The sequence below is a fragment of the Sinocyclocheilus anshuiensis genome, unplaced genomic scaffold (genome assembly GCF_001515605.1).
Source record: "Sinocyclocheilus anshuiensis isolate Anshui unplaced genomic scaffold, SAMN03320099.WGS_v1.1 scaffold535, whole genome shotgun sequence".
Classification (NCBI taxonomy): Eukaryota; Metazoa; Chordata; class Actinopteri; order Cypriniformes; family Cyprinidae; genus Sinocyclocheilus; species Sinocyclocheilus anshuiensis.
Genome location: NW_015551063.1, coordinates 1,628,697 through 1,650,890, shown reverse-complemented (window position 1 = coordinate 1,650,890; position 22,194 = coordinate 1,628,697). Strand labels below are relative to the sequence as shown.

The following is a 22,194-nucleotide window of genomic DNA, read 5'->3' as shown; positions in this document are numbered from 1 at the left end:
CTATTCATCAAAGAATCCTGAAAAAAAAGTATCAATATTTTACAATCTTACTGTTTTGTGCTGTATGTTTAATCAAATAAATGCAGCCTTTCTGAGCATAAGAGACTTTCAAAAAAATTTAAAAATCTTACCGACCACTAGGGATGTAACAGTATGAAAATTTCTTATCACGATTATAGTGACCATATTCATTTGTATAATTATTTTAAAACCTCCCAGCTTTTCCGCCCTGTTTTCACTCAAAACGAAACTACTCTGAGTGCTGTGTGCACGTGAGACTGTTATTTACAGTATTTATTTATTGTGAGTTGTTCAAATCGCGGTAATCTAATACGGTTTTAATGATAATTAAAAGATGAAACGGTAATACTAACCGTGGGGAATTTTATCATGATTTATCGTCAAACCGGTAATCGTTACATCCCTACCGACCACAAACTTTTGAATGTAGGGTATAATATATAAATGACTAATCAATGTAATAATAATGTTTATAAAATGTTATTAAAAATTAAATTAAATTGTAAACTCACAAGTTTTAGCTATATGTATTGGTATCATTCTCTAGTCTTGTTGTTTTCAAGAATTTTTCAACAATAGCTTAGCGAGGCGGTTTAAAATACTGCAGATATAATAAGATTGGGCTGAAACCGTGCATAGGTATGGGCTACAGTATGTGACCTCATTTCATCAGAGCTCAGCAGCTGGTAATATGTGCTTTAGAGACACTCTTCGTAAAGTCTTCGCTGTTTCATTCCATGCAGTTCACTGCATTTTAAAACTGTGACATAAATGGCACCCTGTAAGTTGCCTGCTCGTTTTTGCACCCGCTATTCCAGGCCTAGTGTTAGAAAATAAAGGGGACTGAATAAGCGCAATCATCATCTGTGTGAAACAGAGAGGGGAGAATTTGTGCAAACAGTCATCAAAAATGCATGGCAGCGGCCCTGTAGAATATTGATGCTACGGCCTCCTGTAAACCGAGGCAGCATCACACCAGGTGTCCTCCAGGAATCCTCTCCACAAACAGACACTAACGGCTGGGGTGCGCTAGCCAAATGATCCAGTGCGACATGGAGCTATTAAGGCATGTGTGGTTTTCTGCCATACCCCTGGGGTTTAGATGACTTCCCTTCTCACAGTGCTTATTGACACAGACACACACGCACGGTTCTTTATATCTCTCTCTCTCACACACACATACACACACACACACACACACACTTTATCTCTCTTCTCGATCACACATGCAAAGGAAGTGCAAAACGGCATATTTTCAAGGTCAGCTAGCATGAGGGTTGACGGAACAACTAGTCGCCTGATGTGTTTTAAGGAAGGCCTATAATTAAACTGGTTTGGGTTCACCTGACCGCAATCAGACGCACGTTTCAAAGGGACCTTTACGTAAGACACGTTCTTATGTTCAAAAGTGCTTAGATGGAGCAAAACAGAAAGCATGGGTCTTGAGAAAAGTAATTTTGAGACTATTTTTAGTGTAAAACACTCACAAAAATGCTGCTTTTAAGGCGCAAGCGAGTTTTACTGTGAAAATCGTCTAACAGCTAAAGTTTACAAGCATGTTAAATAAAGCACAGACGCTCTAAATATCAAAACTAAAACTTAAAAAAAAAAAAAAACATCTAGTTTTTCCATGACTTATTTCTATTTCTTAGTAGTTTCCTCTGACAACAAACCCCAAACCCATAGCTATGGTTTTTAATTCAAGGATGTGCAACCATTGCTAAATCCAGGGTCAGCTTTTCTTCTTCTTTCAACTCCCAGTTCATTAGCTGTAATGAAGTTGTGCTGAGGGTTAGTGGTGTTACACCGTCTGGGCCTGGTGCTTTTCTTCTCTTGTTCTTTCTGAAGACCTGGCGCACATCATTCTCACTGATCTGAAACGTAGGAGTCCCAAACACTGAGGCTGCCGTCTGCGGCGCCATCGCGTAGTTAAATAATAAATAAGATGACTGTTACTAGCTCAGGATCTTCACAGTCATGGCATGTCTATTGATTTCCCAGCATTTACGGCTGAGTGCATTCTTTTTAGATGTGTCCTCTGATGTTGGCCTTTTGACCTATAATTTTTTCTCCCTTTCGTTCTCAGTATGGGGAAGAGGAGGTCTGCTCAGACCGCCTGGATGCTTACTTCCCTGACTTTGACCTCTCGCAACTGGACGCCAGTGATTTTGACTCAGTTAACTGCCTCAGTGAGCTGCATTGGTGCAATGAGCACTCAGATCACTCCACTGCCTCCATACAGTACAGCGGCGGGAACCCAGAGCTATTCGAGGTGGGAGCCGTCATCGGAACTTCCTTTATTGTGCAATGTAGATTGTGATGATTAGTAGTATTTGTAATTCTTCAGTAAGTCTCTGTCCCAAATGATGCACTTGAAATGAATCCATCCAGAATTATGTCAAGATTGGACTTGAAGGGCTGTAAGGGCTGAGGGCAAAATTTGGGAAAGGCATTAGTCATAAAGGGATAGTACATGCAAAAATGAAAATTCTGTCATAATTCACTGAATAGCATGCACGTGATAGCATGTAGGTTTAATGCATCAGCGTTAATATACAACAAACGCATGGTACAAAAATTCTCTTTTTTAATATATATATTTTTGTCAATCTAATGAAGGTCCAAGGAACCAAAATTTTCAAGCATCAAAAAGTAGAACAAGACATTTGAAAAGTAATCAATATGAATCAAGTGCTTTAATCGAAGTCTTCAGAAGAGACTTGATTGCTTTATGTGACGAACAGATTTAATTTAGGCTTTTATTCACATATAAACTTTGATCAATGCACATATATAGAGCACATCAAGTATGGTATGCAGAATAAACCTCATAGATTGTTTACCATATTTGACGTGAATTATGTATATGCATTCATACTTGTTCATGTATATGTTTTCTATACATGTTAATAAAAGCCTTTTATGTTTAAATGTCTTTTCGTACATTTTGATGCTTGAAAGTTTTGGTTGCATGGACAGTATTAAATTATTAAGAATATTAGAATATATGCTTTCATTTGAGTGTCAAAGATGAAGGGTAAATTATGACAGAATTTTCATTTTTGGGTGAACTAAAGCCTAGTTCAGTAAACCTTTTACTGTACGACAATGGTGTAAGATTAAATCTAACTACTAGTCAAAGCCATGGCGTATTGGTTAGTGCAAATACACATTCTGATGTTATTTTGAGCCATGGTGCTCATGTGGGTGTTGCAGGTTTGAGTCTGGCCTGCAATGGTTTCAATCCTGATTTTCCCTTCTTTTATGAATAACCTCTGTCCACTGTTTCCGTCTTATAAAGAGGTAGAAAATAGTAGACATATACAAACAGTGTAAGTGTAGATTTTCCTTATCTTTGCTTTGCAGAGCATTTGCCTTCATTTCTTTCTCGTTGTTTCAGGAAGAAAATGCGGCACTGCTCGCTGCCCTCACAGACAGCCTGGACGGCATTGTTGAGGACGGAGTCGGGGGTCTGTCTGTGTTCCCTTCGCTGGGGGACGACCCTGAGGAGGGCGAGGAGGAGGAAGATGACCTCCCTTTGGACAGTGAGCTCCTCCCTGGCTCATTGAGCCCAGAGACAGAAGACCCATCTCTAGTAAGAACCCTTCCTTCCTGTTTAAGGTGGATTTGGATGGGCCTCTGACTACCCCACAGCATGGGTATGATAGGCAACACAGGTCTGAATTTTTCTCATTTTGGGCTTTTTGTTTCATTTTAAGCAACCGATCTAACTAGAATCCTCTTCACAGGCAGGGGTGTGGAACATGGACACTGCTTTTTCTAGGCTTTCATTTTGCCACACATCCCATTGCTCTCATCTTCTTCTGAGCCTTATAAGAAAGTACTGTGGTGATACCATGGTATTGTGATAGTATCTGATGGCAATAGCATGGTACTTTGATATATTCAATGGCAGTGTATGAATACCATGCTATTGAAATTGCACACTGCCATTCAAAACTGTGGGTCAGTAAGATTTTTGCCATCACAGGAATAATTTACATTATAAATAGGGATATAACGATTCACTCAACTCACAATGCGATACGATTGGATTCACAATATGATTTTCTCAAAAACAATTTAACAAAATGAGATACAAGATAACAATCTTACCTTTTTACTGTATTTATGATCAAGTAAATGTAGCCAAACTTTTAAACAGTAGTGTACTTCAGAAAATCCCATTGCATTACCATTGTGATAATGTCCAAAAACATGGCGATACCATGGTACTTTTTTAAGGGAATGCTTATGTATACTTCCCAGATCTTTGATTCCTTCAGGTCACGAAATGGACTTCTACATCAGTGCTCTTTGCTCCTTTTTCCCACCTTTTGTGAGAGAACTCAACTCTCATCTCTTTCTAAAGACGCCACTTCCTGGAACAAGTTGGTGTGTTTGTTATCTGTCCCTCTCAGCTCACAAACCCCAACAATTTAATCTGTGTACATTGTAAAAGCAGTTATAACAGTTATTACCCGTTGGACAGCTTTTCATTTTTACTTTCTTCTTTTTTCTCCCCTTTTTCTCACTGCTCTTTCCTGTAACACTGAACAATGGGTTGGCATGGCTGTATTGTAATGTAGCTGTTTTTCCAGTTTGTCGTGTGTTTTGTGATTTTTTTTTACCTTAGAGACTGGTAGTACTTACGTTAATGACTGTCTTACATTTCACTGAATACCTTTCAGAATTGACATTGTTCTGGGATCGCATTGTTTGGAGCCGATGAAAGAGCACCATCTGATTACTGAGATAATCATTGCCTCAGAGATACCAAAAAAGGCTAACTTACAGAGTGTAGCAGCAAATTATATAAGAGATGTCTGAAGGAGGGACAAATTATTCTTAAATTGATGAAAATTATGTATATCCATCTGTGAATAAGACTACTTTTATGGTGCCACTAGGGCTGGAAATACCTGTAAATATAACCTGTTAACAGTTTGTAGTTTTGCCATGAAAACTATAATTTACAATCATGCAGCATGGAAAAAGTTCTAAACAAAACATTTCACAGAAGTGAAATATTACTCAAAAGTAATACTTTGCAGTAAGGTTCAATACATTATACATAAAACTATACAGTGTATATATATATATATATATATATATATATTAGGGCTGTCAAAATATCTGAAAAACTAAATTCGAATTTTTTACTTAAATATGATCAAAATTCGAAATATATTCGAATTTAAAATGCATAATTTCAGTTAGGGTGAAGAAAAGTTTTTGGCTTCTCTCCTGAGGCCACAAGAGGGCGCATCGAGCAAAATATTACTAATGCATGTTTATTCAAAGTGCATAATGTTTAAAATAATGTTTATAAACCATTTATAATTAAGTTGCTTAAACAACTATAAACAAAACAGCATCATGTATGTATGCATAGTTTAATACAAAGGACCAAAATCACACAGAGTACATTTTTCATTTAAAAACGTGAGTTGCAGTGGGGTGGGAAAAACCCCCCGCAATAAAGTCTCAAGATATGTTTTTTCAAAGTTAAACTTGCATTAATTTTACATGGCTTTCTAAACATGCGGCTCTTTTGTGCGAGACGCAAGTGCAACGCTGATAGATGTCCTTCTAGAAAATGCACGAAATATGTGTTCTGTGTGAACGGCTTGGTTTCAGTTTTGACGTAAACAAGATCTCCTCATTGATTTTTCTTCAACGTTTTTACATTCAAATGTAGATTTTTATTTTAAATTCTACGAATATTCGAAATTCAAATTTTGTATTTTTTTTTTACATTTTAAAATGTTATATAATTATTAAATTCTATTATTATTATTAAAATATAATAATTATTATATTCATAAAATAGAAAATAGTGAAATTGCAATGATATTTCACAATATTACTGCTTTTACTGTATTTTTGTTCAAATAAATGTAGCCTTGGTGAGAATAATAGGCTTTTTATAAATAAATAAAATAAATATAAATAAATAGACACACAGACTTTTGAATGGTAGTGTATATAAACGAGTTAAAATTCACCAAGATTAATACATTTTATAAGAGAATTGTTATGGTTATTTCATGTTAACTATTTCAGTAACTAATGTTAACAAATTGAACCTTATTGTAAAGTTCCAAAATATGATTAATAAAGTTACTGTCGATTATTTAGTCTTTTTACAATATTTCATTCTCGAAAAGAAATGCCTGAATGTTACAAGTCTAGACAGATGCATTTCTCTATTAGATGATTTGGTAACAATGGAATTGTTTCAGTGTAATTTAGCTTAGATGCAAGTGCAACGGTGATAGATGTCCCTCTAGAAAATGCGCGAAATATGCGTTCTGTGTGAACGACTTGGTTTCAGTTTTGACGTAAACAAGATCTCCTCATTGATTTTTCTTCAACGTTTTTACATTCAAATGTAGATTTTTATTTTAAATTCTACGAATATTCGAAATTCAAATTTTGTATTTTTTTTTTACATTTTAAAATGTTATATAATTATTAAATTCTATTATTATTATTAAAATATAATAATTATTATATTCATAAAATAGAAAATAGTGAAATTGCAATGATATTTCACAATATTACTGCTTTTACTGTATTTTTGTTCAAATAAATGTAGCCTTGGTGAGAATAATAGGCTTTTTATAAATAAATAAAATAAATATAAATAAATAGACACACAGACTTTTGAATGGTAGTGTATATAAACGAGTTAAAATTCACCAAGATTAATACATTTTATAAGAGAATTGTTATGGTTATTTCATGTTAACTATTTCAGTAACTAATGTTAACAAATTGAACCTTATTGTAAAGTTCCAAAATATGATTAATAAAGTTACTGTCGATTATTTAGTCTTTTTACAATATTTCATTCTCGAAAAGAAATGCCTGAATGTTACAAGTCTAGACAGATGCATTTCTCTATTAGATGATTTGGTAACAATGGAATTGTTTCAGTGTAATTTAGCTTCCTCCCTTGAGTCTCAGTGTAAGAGTTTAGTCCGGGTGTAATAGCTGAGATCCCCCTCTGCTGGCAATGGCCACAGTTACAGCTCAGCCCCTAAATTAGGCCAGTCTGTGTGCAAAACAAGGGGTGCATTGAAGACCCACGAACAGGGACAGCAGAGCACATGTTTTCATGACATAGATGGCCAGTGAATGCCAAAACGTTTTGGTACGCAGAAACTGAAATGCCCAGTGCCCCTTCAGTTTCCTCAATGGACACTGAGAGACATGGACAGACCTGCCAAGTTGGCACATTAACAATCGCTTAAGGGACTCAGCAACACTGTGCTTCTTCTTTCTTTGCTTTCTCTAGTTGCGCTGGTCATTTAGGACTTGCATTTCAGATTTTCTTGAATATCCAGTAACTTTTAATGTCTTGTTCTTACAGTGGCTACAGCACAGAACTGCTTGACACTTGCTCTTGTTGTTGTATTTGAGTACTGAATGTCAACATGCCAATATTTCTTGATTTTGTGTATAATTTTAAATGCACCATGGATCATCAAATTATAACCCCTGGCCTCTCATTCCCGCCACAGCTCAAAAAGCTCCTGTTGTCGCCCCCTAATGTCCCCGCGGGCCTCGATTCGCACAAATACGTGCATCGCCATAGCAGCAGGAGCCAGCACGTCAAACCCGTGAGGCCCGTGCTCAAGGTGAGAGGAAGTTCCAGCCGCCGTGATTGCAGTTTAAACTCAAAACGTGTGATGCAATGTCATAATAGGAAATGGATTTAACAACCTCAGTGTTAGCACGCATGCTATTCACTACCCGTTTACGCTGCGGCATATTCCCGCAGCAATGCTAATGCCTAATTAGCTTATGCCAGCCTTTAGAAACCACACTGAGGATTTGTGCTTCAAAGTTTCAAAGCCTGTGGTTCCTCATTCACTGACTCCGCTTTGGCACGCCGCACCTCGTCTAAGGCCGCTGTCGCATTAGAGTTGAGTGCAGCCATCTGTCATAGCAAAGCCACAGCCTCTGCCCAGCCTAAAGGGCAACGTTCACTGGGCTTGAGATTACTTAAAAGAACAAGCAGTAGTTCCTCAGATACCAAGAGAATATCTTGCAACTAACCTTGGCAAATTTGTCACAGTAACCTTAGAGCGAAGTACACTCTGAAATAGGCTTTAGGGGTTTCAGCTGCCCGCGTGCCTCGCGTGTTTGGTCATCTCATAAGGCCGTTACAAAAGATTGCTCGCTACATACCACTGATGAATGCCATGAGCAAATGCTTAACACTATAACCGTTTCGAAGGGGTTATTTTTAATTTTTATTACTTCTGTCATTATAGTGCTAAAACAGTTTTGGCACATGTGGTTTATTTTAATTTAATTGGACTTTTTTTTTTTTTTTTTTTTTTTTAAACATTCAAATCTGATTAGATTTCTGTAAAATGTGATTGGAGCTTATTTATTGTTGTTTTTATTTTAATAATTGAGTAAATAATATATACTACTATTATAAATATAGAATCAAAAGAATCGAAACAAAAATAAATATTAAAAATATAAATAGTGCAAAAAGAAAAACTACCGTTCAAAAGCTTTTACTTGACAATTAATTGATCAAGTATTGAGACCAGTAATATTCTAAAATATTATTACAACTTAAAGTATCTGTTTTCTGATTTCATATATTTTAAAATATTTTTATTCCTGTGATCAAAGCTGAATTTTCAGCATCATTACTCCAGTCTTCAGTGTCACATGATCTTCAGAAATCATTATAATATGCTGATTTGCTGCTCAAGAAACATTTCTGATTATTATCAATGTTGAAAACAGTCGTGCTGCTTCAAATTTTTGTGGAAAGTTCAAAAGAACAGCATTTATTTGAAATATAAATCTTTTGTAACATTATAAATGTCTTTAGTGTCACTTTTGATCAATTTAATGTGTCCTTGCTGAATAAAAATATTAATATTGACCCAAAACTTTTGAATGGTTGTGTACATTTTAAATAATTGTTTCTTTAGTGAAAAATATTATCTTGTACTGTTGACAGCTTTTCATAAAAGCAGTAATTCACTTGAGGTTGCGTGTAACAGCGATTTTACCGCATATCTCAAGCATCAATTAATGGACAGCCTCTTGAGCCTTTTTGCTTTATTATGTTTCAGTTGTATTTTATATGAAAAGATTAAATGAAATGTCTCCTCCTCCCTCCGCAGAAGGACAAATCAAGCACACAGGAGCGCAAGCCACGGCCGGCGAGGCCCTCCGGTCGTCTTTGCACTGAACTCCACCGCCACCTCACCACCGCGCCTTCAGCTGACACAGAGGAAGAGGAGGAAGATGAAGAGGACAGTGACTCGGAGGAGGAGGAAGAGGAGGAGTCATCCAGCAGCGAGGGCGAGAGCATGGTGTGCGTCGAGCCGGCAAAGCCTCAGTTCTCCTCGGAGAAGGAACTGCACTCTGTAGTGGAGCTCATCAAATACATGCACACGTACTGCCTGCCCATACGCAAACAGGCCAGCTGGGATCGCAAAGAGCGTAAGGCCAAGCCCGAGAGCTCGCAGGTCTCCCGCAGCCTTCCTGTGAACTCTCAGAAACCGGCTCCCCAGACCAGGCCGAGGGCTCCTTTCACTCGCCGCAGGGAAATCAAAGCCCACTCCCTGCTGAAGGAGCTGCTAGAGGCCGTCAGCTCCTTTGACGTAAGCAAGCCTTACAGAATGCACAGCCCCCCTTATATCCACTGCAGAGGGGCTGCGACTCGGCTCGGCGCTGACCTTTCTTCCTCCTCTGCACGTCAGCCCAAAGCCGAACCTAAAGACTCGGACTGCGAGAGCTCGCAGAAGGCCGCAAAGCGCACCAAGAGCCCCGAGCCGGAAGAAGGCTCCTTTTCGGTCAGGCGTTCTCGCCGGCTGGCCTCCTTCCCCAGCCGATTCGCTAAGAAAGTGCGTGTGAACTGTGGCCGGTCGGAACCCAGTGTTGTGCAATCGAGCGAAGAGGAGAACGCGGTCAAGCATCCTCCCGCTGAGCCTCCTTCTGATAGCAGGCAGAAGAGCAGCTCCCACAAGGCGTCTGAAGCCCATAACCCATGCTGCAGTGATGGTAAGACATTAGTCACCTGAACAGCACATGAGGGAAAAATACTGCAAGTTCCCTCCTAAAACTATAGATTCACATGACAAAGACATATTATTTATGCATGTATTTATTTTTGTGTATCTGATTCTGTCATTTATTTATTTTTTAAAAAATTTAAAAATTCATGATGTGTAATTCATGATTCATGGTTAAATAATTTTCAGTTCAGTTGCTGAATTAAAATGTAATCAAATATCAGTTTAGATTTATATCAAAAATAGTTATGATTTATATCGAATATAAATGTGACAAATTTGAATCTCTTTGAATGGCCAAAAAAAAAAAAATGTATGTATGTATGTGTATATATATATATATATATATATATATATATAAATGAATATTCAAATATTAATATTTAGAAAACTTGTGCCTTGTGCCCACGGTCAAGTGTGCAAATAGGAAGTCATATTTGTGGATAAAAGTATTCATTATTAAATAATAAAAAAAAAAACTTTTTAAACATTATTCCTCAAAAATAAGACATTTTAGTTCAGTGGTTCTTTTAGAAAAACATCTGTTTACTGTTGCTTTTATATATATTTTTTTTTATATATAATTTACATATATATTATTTTGTCATTTATATATTTTAGATTTATATATTTATATTTGTCAGTAGATTTAAACTTTTCTTTCCTTAAAGAACTTTTTTTGTTTTTGTTGTTCTTTTGAAAACCATCTATTTAGTGGTGCTTTTAAGAACCCAGAAACCGGATGCTGATGTGAACAACTTATAATGTACCATTAAGCATGATTTTAATATTCAGAGAGCCAGCTCAGGAACTCTACTGCGTGTGCTGTTGAGATCTCTAACATCTGTCTGTCGTTCTGATTGCAGAGAAACGCTCCTGCCTCTGTTTGCCGCTGGCGTCCATATCCAACGGGTGTGTGTTCCTTTCATATCTAATCTATTCTTGAGCCCTGGAACACTTCCAGGCCGACAGTTTAAGACCACCGCTAGACTCCGTCCATCTTCAAAATTGCCTAGAGGAGGCTTGTAGAGCTGCTGTTTTTACATACAAAACTCTCGCAGTAAAACTTTTCTATAAATAGCCCTGAGGTTCTTCTACCAATTACAGTAATTTGTTGTTCTCTGCATCTACATAGCTCAGACACCGTGTGAAGTAAAACAACCGAGATCAATCAAACCCTGCTCCAAATGTCATTAGTAGACAAATATAAACCTCTAAAACAGTAAATATGATGTATTTAGTTGAGACTGTATCCTTTCCTCTCTCTCTCTCTCTCTCTCTCTCTCTCTCTCTCTCTCTCTCTCTCTCTCTCTCTCTCTCTCTCTCTCTCTCTCTCTCTCTCTCTCTCTCTCTCTCTCTCTCTCTCTCTCTCTCTCTCTCTCTCTCTCTCTCTCTCTCTCTCTCTCTCTGTTTTTCTTGTCCATATAAGGTTTTAATAGACTGCAATCTCTTTCTGTATTTCTCTGATCAGAGACATGCAGTATGCCAACAAGCCCTTTGAGCAGACTCTCTCTGTGGAACTGTGTGGCACAGCAGGTAATATTGCGCACTCAGTGAGGGGTATTTTTATAAGTGTGCCGTTTTTGGCATTGTGTGAGCTATTAGCACTTGATTCACCTCATATGCTCTCACACATGCTAGGAGCTTGCCAGTATTTGCACAGGATTTATGTAGCTGATGACGTGTCTGAATTAGGCTAGTGAATGTCTAAATGAACTGAATGGTAAAGGACTTTGTGTTGTTACTGGGCCCTGTCCAAACAAATGTTCAAGCATTTACATAAAAGAAGATTATTCTGTATATTTATGCTACTGTTGAAAAGTTTGGGGTCAGTAAGATTTTTAAAAATATTTTTGAAAAAAGATGCTCACCAAGGCTGCATTTATTGATGAAAAATACAGTAAAAACGGTAATATTGTGAAATATTATTACAATTTAAAATAACTTGTTTTCGATTTGAATATATGTTAAAATGTAATTTATTGCTGTGATCAAAGCTGAATTTTCAGCATCATTACTCCAGTCTTCAGTGTTAAAAAATGTTAAAAACAATTGCGCTGCCTAATATTTATGTGCAAACTGTTATACTTTTATACAGGATTCTTTTTTTCAGTGTAAATGGATCAAAAGGACAGTATTTATTTGAAGTAGAAATCTTTAGTAACATTATAAATGTGTTTACTGTCACTTTTAATCAATCGAATGTGTCATTGCTGAATTAAAAGAAAAAAAATGTGAACAGTGATGTGTACATATGTAACATTTCTGAAGTTTAATGCTTAGTTTTAGAGGTTTGTATGAGCAATAGCACTGGAGATAATTGCCTTAGCAACCACCACTACTAATAACTGATTCAAGTTAATCTTTCATTATTATATATTATACACGCTTCATATTATGTATGACTCCTTTTGTAAGCTTCATTAATGATATTCATTTTCTGCCTGTTGTGCGCTGCGACTAATAACAGAATGTTTGGTGATATTCGAGTGCGTTTGGTCGTGGCGCTCATGTGTGTGTCGTAGTGATTAATGAGTGTGTGTTTTCCAGGCCTGACACCCCCCACCACACCCCCTCATAAACCAGTGGAGGACGAGCTCTTCAAACCAGACGGAAAAGCTGAGCTCACCACCAAGAGCTCTTGCCTGGCGCGTGCGCACATACGCAAGCTCCCAGAGCAGACGGAGCTGTACGCCCAGCTGCGCCGGATGGGCCAAACAGGCGACTCGGACGCTAAGGGAGGGACGCAACGGGCATACGGGGACCACGATTACTGCCTGTTGGGCCTGGGAGAGAGTTGCAAGACGATGGTGGCTGCACTAGGCTCTCAGTGCCGTGTGGAGGTGCATGAGAAGGAGGAGATGGCTGTGAAGAACGGGGAGCTGGAGGGACTGGAGGAGAGGCTCCTAACCGATTGCCAGCAAAGGACTGAGGCTGATTCGCCCGTGGCGTTGTCTACGCCCGGTCCAGAGCAGACCAGTCAACCCTCACCTGTCCGCTCTCCCACCCCAGAGCTGGATGCCCAGTCCCCAGTTTCCTGTTCGCCCCCCTCCCCCGGCTGCAAACTCCCCTTCAGGTACTGAATACTCCGGTGCTTTTTCCATTGTTGCGTTTCGTTGAACTCAGAAATTCGGAACTTCTGACTTTGAAAAGTGCAATAGAATGCCACTTATGTGAAGCCCAAATGTGTGTGTATGATGTCTAGGGCCACCCCCCTAATAGACAACTAAATATTAGTCAACCTGAATAATAGTCAGTTAGTCATAGAAAAAAAATAAAACGGACAGATTGTTAACGGCTGGTCCTTGAGGTAATTACAGTATATCGGGTTGGAAATCCAAACTTTCGTCTAGCATTCATCGAACTCAAATATGTCTTATCATTTCGAATTTCAAGGGGTCATATGATGTTGCTAAAAAGAACATTATTTTGTGTATTTGGTGTAATGAAATGTGTTTATGCAGTTTAAAGTTAAAAAAACACATTATTTTCCACATACTGTACATTATTGTTTCTCCTCTATGCTCCGCCTTTCTGAAACGCGTCGATTTTTACAAAGCTCATCAGTCTGAAAAAGCGAGGTGTGCTGTGATTGGCCAGCTATCCAGTGCATTGTGATTGGCCGAATTCCTCAAGCGTGTGACGGAAATGTTACGCCCCTACCATACTGTGATGCCTGTGGGCAACCACATGTGACGACCCCGGGCTGGACTCCGCTTCGTCCACGGTGAAAGCCGATCCGGCGATCTTTGCAACTTTACAGATCTTCTTTATGCACCAAGAGCTTGTAACACTCCAGAGAAAGGAAAAATTGAAATCGCATCATATGACCCCTTTAAACTTGTAAGGTAGTAGCAACTTTACATGGCCGCTCGCTCTAACGTAAACCTAGATAAATGTGGAGTGTGGAAGCTGTTAGAGCGCCACTGCATGACATGGAGGCGCCAGTGCGATCACTTGTGTTTGTTCCTCATAACAGTGGAAACAAAATGCACCGTCATTTTTGCTCATGCAGATAAGAGTAATACATCATTCGAAACTGTAAAGGGTCTGCTTTTATTTGTGTACACTCACAATATCAACAAGATGTTATGCTTTTGTAAAATAAAGAAAGCAAACAGGGCATGCTTTCTGCTGTCTCGGTCTCCGTGCTGGAGCGCGTCACAATAATGAACCAAAACTCAGCATATAGGCTACTTCCTATCTATCTATAGGAAGCTTGAAATGTCTACTTTTAAAACAAACCAATTCAAATCCAATACTCTTTATGGAATCCGTATGAAAGGTGTATTTCTCTCTGAAGGCATTAACTTCATCTCTGCAGCCGACACTGACTCAGACAACACTAGTTTACTAATAAATAATTCAAATATCTCTTTATTGTCTATAAATATTGTCTATATCGACATCACGTGGAAACAAGCACCCAAAATGGCAGCTATAACCATAACAAAACAGAAGAACAATATCATTGGAATCACTCTCAGAATGACTTTTTCAACTGATGAATGATAAAATATTGTCAGCCAATCAGAATCCACCTGACTTTAAAGAGCTGAGCATTTAAAACAGCGGACAACAAAACTAAAACTAAGACGCTAATATAGTTCTCATTACAGCTATCCTAATAGTGAACAGGCCTTTATTCTGGTTTTGTGTATTGATTATTCAGATTACATGGATTCATATAAAAATTTGAATAGTGTTGCCACAGAAATGCATAATTCTGAGAAAGCAAACAGGGTCCTGGCTTGCCATTAATTACGGTAATTACAGCATGGTGTGAACGCAGCATGAGTTAAAGTTCCTACATCACATCAGAAATGTTTGGCAGTGATATAGATGTTAAAAAAGTGTAAACCTGCAGTATCACTGCCCAAAAAAAAAAGATTTTCTTATTTAGTATTTTTTTCTTGTTTTTAGTACAAACACCTCTATGTTTGGAAATCAGAGCTATCACCCTTATGAAAATTAACCATGTTTTTATTACAGTAAAAGTGTAGTACCCATGTTTTTTTTGGTGTATTGATTACCATTTGTATAACCACAGTTTTACTACAAATACCATGGTTAAACTATTATTAGTGTAGCAAAACCATGGTTAATTTGTGGTTACCATGGTTTAATTATAGTAAGCATGTTTTGTTTTTTTTTATTTATTTGTAGTAAACCAATGGTTAATTTTAATAAGGGGAGAAATATCCTACCTGTACATCTGCCTTTGAATGAAATGCAGCACAAATCCCAGTGCCGCTCTGCTATTAGCAATATGCTAACTACTTTCTTTTTCAATTTATTAGCCATTTTGAGTAAGTCAGCCCTGTTCTCCTTCTTTCAGCGATGAGAGCTCAGAGACATGCCACGGAGCAGCTGAGAAAAGGAGCAAGACAAAGTGTGGACAAGAGAATGATGTGGTAGGTCGTGTTTTCAAACCGATTTTATTAGTCGCAGCACTAACCTCATTATCAAAGCCGTAGATGCATCTGATGTCTGATTCGTTTCCTTTAAGTGCCGTCGAGTGTATTTATTCTAATCCGCTGTGCATTTGCAGAACAAGTGCCAAGTGATCTACATTCACAACCTTCCGAGCAGCGTCACTCAGTCCATGCTGCGTAAGCGCTTCGAGGCCTTCGGTCGGCCAGAGGACTGTAAAGTGGTCATCAAAAACGAGTGGGTTCTGTTTCCATCTACTTCCCTGAGCTTATCGTGCCCTGAGGGGGAGAATGGAGCGCTGATGTTTCTGGGTCCGAGCGGAGGGAGCGGCAGCCGGCGGTTCGGCAGGAAGCGTTACATCGATCTGGGTACGAGAACACAGAGCTTCCTGTCTCTTTGATGTCGTCTTTGCGTCAGACGTCTGGTGCTCTGTTCTGAGTCAGATGAAGTCAGAGGAAGGTGTCTTCTCATTTCTAAGCTAATAAACAGCCTAATTCAACTTAATTTGCATTTAAATGGAAAACAAGACTTTTTGATTCTTGGTTGACCCGCTTGAAAAAGCAGGGTAGGGAACGTTGTGGGGTGATCACACTGAGAGCCGCTCAGAACGGCCAGACCTCACGGCACAGGTGGGACTCGCTCGGTCCGAGCGGAGGGAGTGGCAGCCGGCGGTTCGGCAGGAAGCGTTACATAGATCTGGGTAAGAGAACACAGAGCTTCCTGTCTCTTTAATGTTGTCTTTGCATCCGACGTCTGGTTCTCTGTTCTGAGTCAGATGAAGTCAGAGGAAGGTGTCTTCTCATTTCTAAGCTAATAAACAGCCTAATTCAACTTAATTTGCATTTAAATGGAAAACAAGACTTTTTGATTCTTGGTTGACCCGCTTGAAAAAGCAGGGTGCAGTTTTAATTATAGTCAGGCCAGTGCGCCGCAGTGCTTGCTATTACATCAAGTCCAGGAACTAAATAATGTGTGAAGTCAGTTCCAGACGATGAGAATGAAAATCTGGTCATTTTTAAATCAGACTCATCATCTAATTCAATGTGCTGAGTCAGGTTGTATCTAGCCTAGATCAAAGTTTGGTTAAAAAAGGTTGCAAAACTGCTGTCGAGATATATGTGATGTGTTTTGTAAATGACTGACGCTGGTATTTAGATCAGTGATTCTCCACTGGTTTTGCTTTCTAACACAGTTCAAAAATGGTTTTTCATACAAAAGTAAACAAATATTGAAATCAAATCAAATTTCAAAGAAATGCACAGGCTCATTATGCAGATTATTAACATGACATGCATGAACTGAATAGGAAAACCAAGATTTGTCGAAGTGAATTGAGGAAATGTATAAACAGCAGCACAAGTGTGATTTAGCATCTTAAAATATATTACAGACACTGAGCCAAGTGGTGTATTATTAGTATTGGCCATATTATCAAGCCGTGCTGTAACTGTTAACTAAAACTAATAAATATAATTTAGGGTCAATTAAATAAAGCTGAAATAAAAGAAAATACAAATATTAGATGAAAAAATAAAAAAAATGACAGAAGCACACAACAAAATTACTAAAACTAGAATTAAAATGAAAACTGAAAATATAATAATAAAAGCTACAAAATATATAATTACTATAATTGTATATAAATAATGGTAAAATAACATGTATTAAGTGGCATGTAATTTTGCACCATTATATTGTAGAATTTGACATTAACAACAAACTGTTTTTTTCCCAGTATCTTGCCAAGCACAATTATAGTACTTTTTGTATTTTATTACTTTATTTACCATTTACTTATTTATAATATATATATAATAATAATAGCTGCGTTTGTATGAAGCGAGAGCGAGTCCTCGTGGACCAGGATGACATAATTAAATAATTTAACACCATTTTGAATCGAGTTTTAATATTTTATTAGCTAAACAAACGCAAAGCTTCCACCAAGAAAAAAACAGTTCAAGCAAGAGTACAGCGCCGAATGCTGTTGCCCGGATGAGCCTGTGTTATTAGCTTTTAGCGGTTGTTATCGAGGGATAACATACCTCGGAATGTCGCGACTGACCAATCAGAATCAAGTATTCCACAGAGCCGTGTAATAATACAATATAATATAATATGTACATGTAAAATTAATTTAATCATTTAGTGAGATTAATTTAGAGAGAAGATGCACAAAATTACATTATTTTAAAATTACAGTAAAATTATACAAATAAATCCATCAATAGCCCATACAACCTGATTGTTTTGTTGTTACAGGAAATATATTTAACCAAATATAATTTTTATTCTCTTTTTTTTCTCTCAGCATGTCGCTAAGCACAATTATAGTACTTTTTGTATTTTATTACTTGTATAATATAATATAGAATGTACATGTAAAATTATTTTAATAATTTAGTGAGATTAATTAAGAGAGATGTGCACAAAATTGTATTATTTTAAAATGACAAACTATAATTCAAATTATACAAATAAATCCATCAATAGCCTTTACAACCTGATTATGATTTGTTGTTACAGGAAATATTTTTATTATTAATTGCTTTTAGCAGATGACCTTAGTGTAACAAACTAACTGTGAGTGTTTTATCGTTCAGATGAGGCGGGTCCCGGTCCGGTGAAGAGCAAATATGATGCACTGGACTTTGACGCTCTGCTGAAAGAGGCCCAGAGGAGCCTGCATCGCTGACACGCGCCTTACCACGCCTCCAGCGTCACGCCCCGTCCCGGACTCGCCTCAGCACCTCAAACAAGGCACTTCTTCATGTTTACATTTTGAACATTGAAATAAAAAAAAAAAATAGACCTAGTCACTTCTGAGGATCGGAGGTCATTGGGGCGGGAGGATTACAAAGGAACAGAAACAGCTCTGAGACACTGGACACAAGTGCTGCTTCTCGTGTGTGGTTGATGCCATTCGTGATGTTGCGAGCGGCTTGGGCTTCGTAGCAAACCGCACTCTTTTCCATCGGTTGTTGTGACGTTCGTGTGCTTTTTTCCTTTTTTTATTTGTACCCCTTTGTCACTCTTCTTAGACCTGCAAGGTGCTTTCACCGTTTTGTCGTACAAATATATAAACAATAACAGCTTTGTATTAGCGAAACTTTGTGGATGTTCAACTCTGTGTGTGTGTGCGTGCGTGCGTGTGTGTGTTTGTGTTACGATGGATTAAAAGTGGATTTAAAAAAAATGACAAACAAAAAAATCCTACAAGGTAGAGTTTACAGATCAATAAGACAAGAAAAAAGTAGTCTTTGTAATTTTAGTGCTTCCTTGATTTCATCTATGCACTCAAACGAGGTAGTGCTTCTTTAGTCTGGCCTCTGCCCTCCTCTGGTGTTTAAGGGGCTTTTGCTGCTGGCTGTCAGACACAACCGAGTCCAAACCCGACTGTGCTACCTTAAAGCTGAAGTGTGTCATTTTTTTGACATTAAAATACTCCAATCCCAATCAAAAACTGTTCAAGTAAACACAAATCCTAAAAAGAGTATCAAAACATTTTGTTTGAGCAGCCTGACACATTAGGGGCGGAGCTTTCTGTTTGACTGACCGATTGGAAACCTGTTTGAAAACAGTCATTATATTTGGTGCAGAGCTACACACTTCATCTTTAATTCACCAGTTGCTGTTACTGTTTTACTTGTCGGAACGTGACCCAATCTGGTTTAGAATCCCAATCTGTCGGAAACGGTTTTCAAGAATGTACCTGTCACAAAACACGCGATTGTAATGCCCATCCTATTGGTCTAGATTCGAAAGTACAGTTGAGCGTTTAGACTCTCCCAGTAGCATAGCCCTACCAGACATCCAGTCTTTTGCTGAGAGAATGGTGGCGGTAAACTAGGAGGAAGATCTTTCCAGAGCTCAATCTCATTAGAGATACGGTCGTATCTCTGCTTTGTTTAAATGTCACTCTCTCATACTCTTTCTCTCTATAAGCTCAAACACTCTTTTTTTTACTCTCTCCTTTCTGACAGGGGAAGATCTGCGGGTTTTTTCTAGCTCTTACCTTGTGGCTACTTCTCTCTTTGTCCTTTGTGTGTGTTTTTTGAAGTCTAAACGTGTACCAGTGTATAACTGCGTGTCGTTCGTGTCTTTTACGGGGTCTAGGGATGGCTCCGTCCCTTATTATATGCTGGGACCTGTTGCTTTTATTCTGTGGGGGTCTCCTCGAACCTTCGGCCTGTGGATCTAGTGCAGTTGTGAGCATGTGTGTGTGTGTGTGCTGGTTTAGGGAGAGCCATCAGCCTCTCTTTACTCCCTAACTCTCCCCTTTAGCCAGAAACACACCCCAAACCTGAATGTTTACATGACTGAATTCTCTTTCGACTTTTACTAGAGCGCACACTAAGTACAGAACGCCTTATTCAGTATTTAAGTACCCTATTAGGATGTGCCTTTCGGCTTTCCCCTTTACGGTACTGAGCTGTTACTTGGACACGGCCTCTGAATATTACAGCCACTTTTGTCCAATTTGCCCTATAAGATCTTCAGAAAACAAACTGAATGAGTGTTTGTGCTTAGTATGTATACTACTAAATAAGCAAGAGATGTGCTGGTTTACATGATTATATATATATATATGGAGAAGTATATAATTTGTATATAGCACTGTGTCTTGTGTAAACATGAGATGTATGGATATGTGCTGTACAGCGATGTGGTAACGTGTGGTTTTAAAGGGTGGCTCTGATTGGTTGTTGGTGAGCCCGATGATGCAGCATTAAGCAATACAGGGAGATCCAGAAGGGAATTTTTAATTGATATGGCTTCATAAGTCAAACACAGTTGTATAAAGTGTCCCTTTAGAAATGGTTCTTTTTAATGACTTTAAGATTAAACGTTTTTCTTTTTTTATGCAATTGAGATGCAATACCGCTGAGAGATCTAAGAAAGCTTTTCTTATAACGGAAGGCTTTATTGAAGAGATTGGTTGTATTAAGGGTAATCGAATCCTGTACTGTATGTTGTAGACGGCGCAGATCGTTCGAAAAGAAGGTCGACGTTTAGAATCGCTGGCCTAGAAGGACTTTTTTTGTTAGGAAAATACACAGACAGCCCAGTCTCACAGGGAGAGCCTTAAACCTTAGAGGAAAATAAAGCTATCAGTCCTATCTGATCTCCTGTACAATCCAATGTGTTTTCTTCACTAAGTAAGCTTTTTCAATACAGCCATATTATAAAAGGTATATACATATATATGATTATATAAATACATATATATATATATTTGTGTTTGTGTAGATAAATATATAGATGATATAATTTGTTATAGACCATTTTATTCAGTGTTTCAGAACTCTTCAATACATTTCAACACTGTCAATCTAGAATGTACAGATTCAAATTAAAAATAATTTTAAAAAACTTCCAAAGGGAATCTTCTTCAATGCAATACATGTTTCCAGCCCTCATTTTAGCAGTCGCTAGACAAGTTGACCAAAAAGTACATCTGATGTTTGGATACAGGAGAAGTGTAGTATCACATCAAATCCATTTCAAGAATGTCATGATCGTTTGACTTGGCCCTCTGTGTGTGTGTGTGTGTGTGTGTACCTGTTTTTCTATTCTGGTGGGGACTTACACCTGAATACACAGTCTCATGGGGACTCATGTCACGGGGACCTAAATTGAGGTCCCCACGGGTAAACAAGCTAATAAATCACACAGAATTACGTTTTTTGAACATCTAAAAATGCACAAAGTTTTCTGTAAGGGGTAGGTTTAGGGGTAGGGTTGGTGTAGGGCAATAGAAAATACGGTCTGTACAGTAGAAAAACCATTACGCCTATGGAGAGTCCCCACAAGGATAGCAAACCAGACATGTGTGTGTGTGTGTGTGTGTGTGTATGCGCGTGTGAGAGAGAGAAAGCGGGAGCGCATGTGATTTCTTCCTGTTTTTTATTAGTTCATACAAAATGTCACTTAATTCACTACATCTATGGCCTGGCAATTTGTCGTTCACAAAGTACATGCTCTTGCAAGATAGGAGAGAATTTTCCTCTTGAATCAGCAGTGATTATATTCGGGGAAAGTTTATGTTGTCTGCGCTAAACCGTGGATCTAGCATTTGTGTCATTACGGTGTCAGAGCATCAGTTAATGGATCATACATCCATGTTGCATCGTTTTGCTGCTTCAAGACATTTTTTTTTGTGGAAACTAAATTTGGGTCAAAGGGCATACATTTTTCTTGTTTTTTTTGGACTATTTACATCTAATGACTATCAAATTTGCTATGATTTTCCTTTTTTAACGTAGTTTTCGGTAAATACTGCTAGTAAGATTTTATATTTTTTACATATGTTTTGAGTTGTTTTAATTTTTATTTATATGCCACTTAGATTGGAAGTCTTGAAATGGTATTGGTTTTATTTTCAATTTTTTTTTTCTCGGTATTGTGCGATTTTCATACATCTTGAGAATGTGGAGACAAATGCATTTCAGTATTTTTAAAATTGTTAAAATGAGAGAATTTTCCTCTTGAATCAGCAGTGATTATATTCGGGGAAAGTTTATGTTGTCTGCGCTAAACCGTGGATCTAGCATTTGTGTCATTACGGTGTCAGAGCATCAGTTAATGGATCATACATCCATGTTGCATCGTTTTGCTGCTTCAAGACATTTTTTTTTGTGGAAACTAAATTTGGGTCAAAGGGCATACATTTTTCTTGTTT

At 38.0% G+C, this 22,194-nt stretch overlaps 1 protein-coding gene across 2 annotated transcripts in view; it reads left to right on the top strand.

Annotated features, from left to right (window-relative positions):
* The window catches only part of LOC107662022 (peroxisome proliferator-activated receptor gamma, coactivator 1 beta), a 49,303-nt gene extending 28,418 nt beyond the window's left edge, over positions 1-20,885 (top strand). The window contains exons 2-12 of one of the 2 annotated variants that reach the window (XM_016451875.1): positions 2,108-2,293; positions 3,422-3,616; positions 7,551-7,667; positions 9,186-10,068; positions 10,946-10,991; positions 11,551-11,615; positions 12,630-13,155; positions 15,418-15,493; positions 15,631-15,749; positions 16,082-16,212; positions 18,116-20,885. In XM_016451875.1, coding sequence (XP_016307361.1) covers positions 2,108-2,293; positions 3,422-3,616; positions 7,551-7,667; positions 9,186-10,068; positions 10,946-10,991; positions 11,551-11,615; positions 12,630-13,155; positions 15,418-15,493; positions 15,631-15,749; positions 16,082-16,212; positions 18,116-18,207 — 2,436 coding nt within the window. In that variant the 3' untranslated portion in view covers positions 18,208-20,885. The remainder of the gene's footprint in view (positions 1-2,107; positions 2,294-3,421; positions 3,617-7,550; positions 7,668-9,185; positions 10,069-10,945; positions 10,992-11,550; positions 11,616-12,629; positions 13,156-15,417; positions 15,494-15,630; positions 15,750-16,081; positions 16,213-18,115) is intronic. The other variant, XM_016451876.1, reaches the window with a different exon arrangement.
* The last annotated feature ends 1,309 nt before the right edge of the window (positions 20,886-22,194 follow it).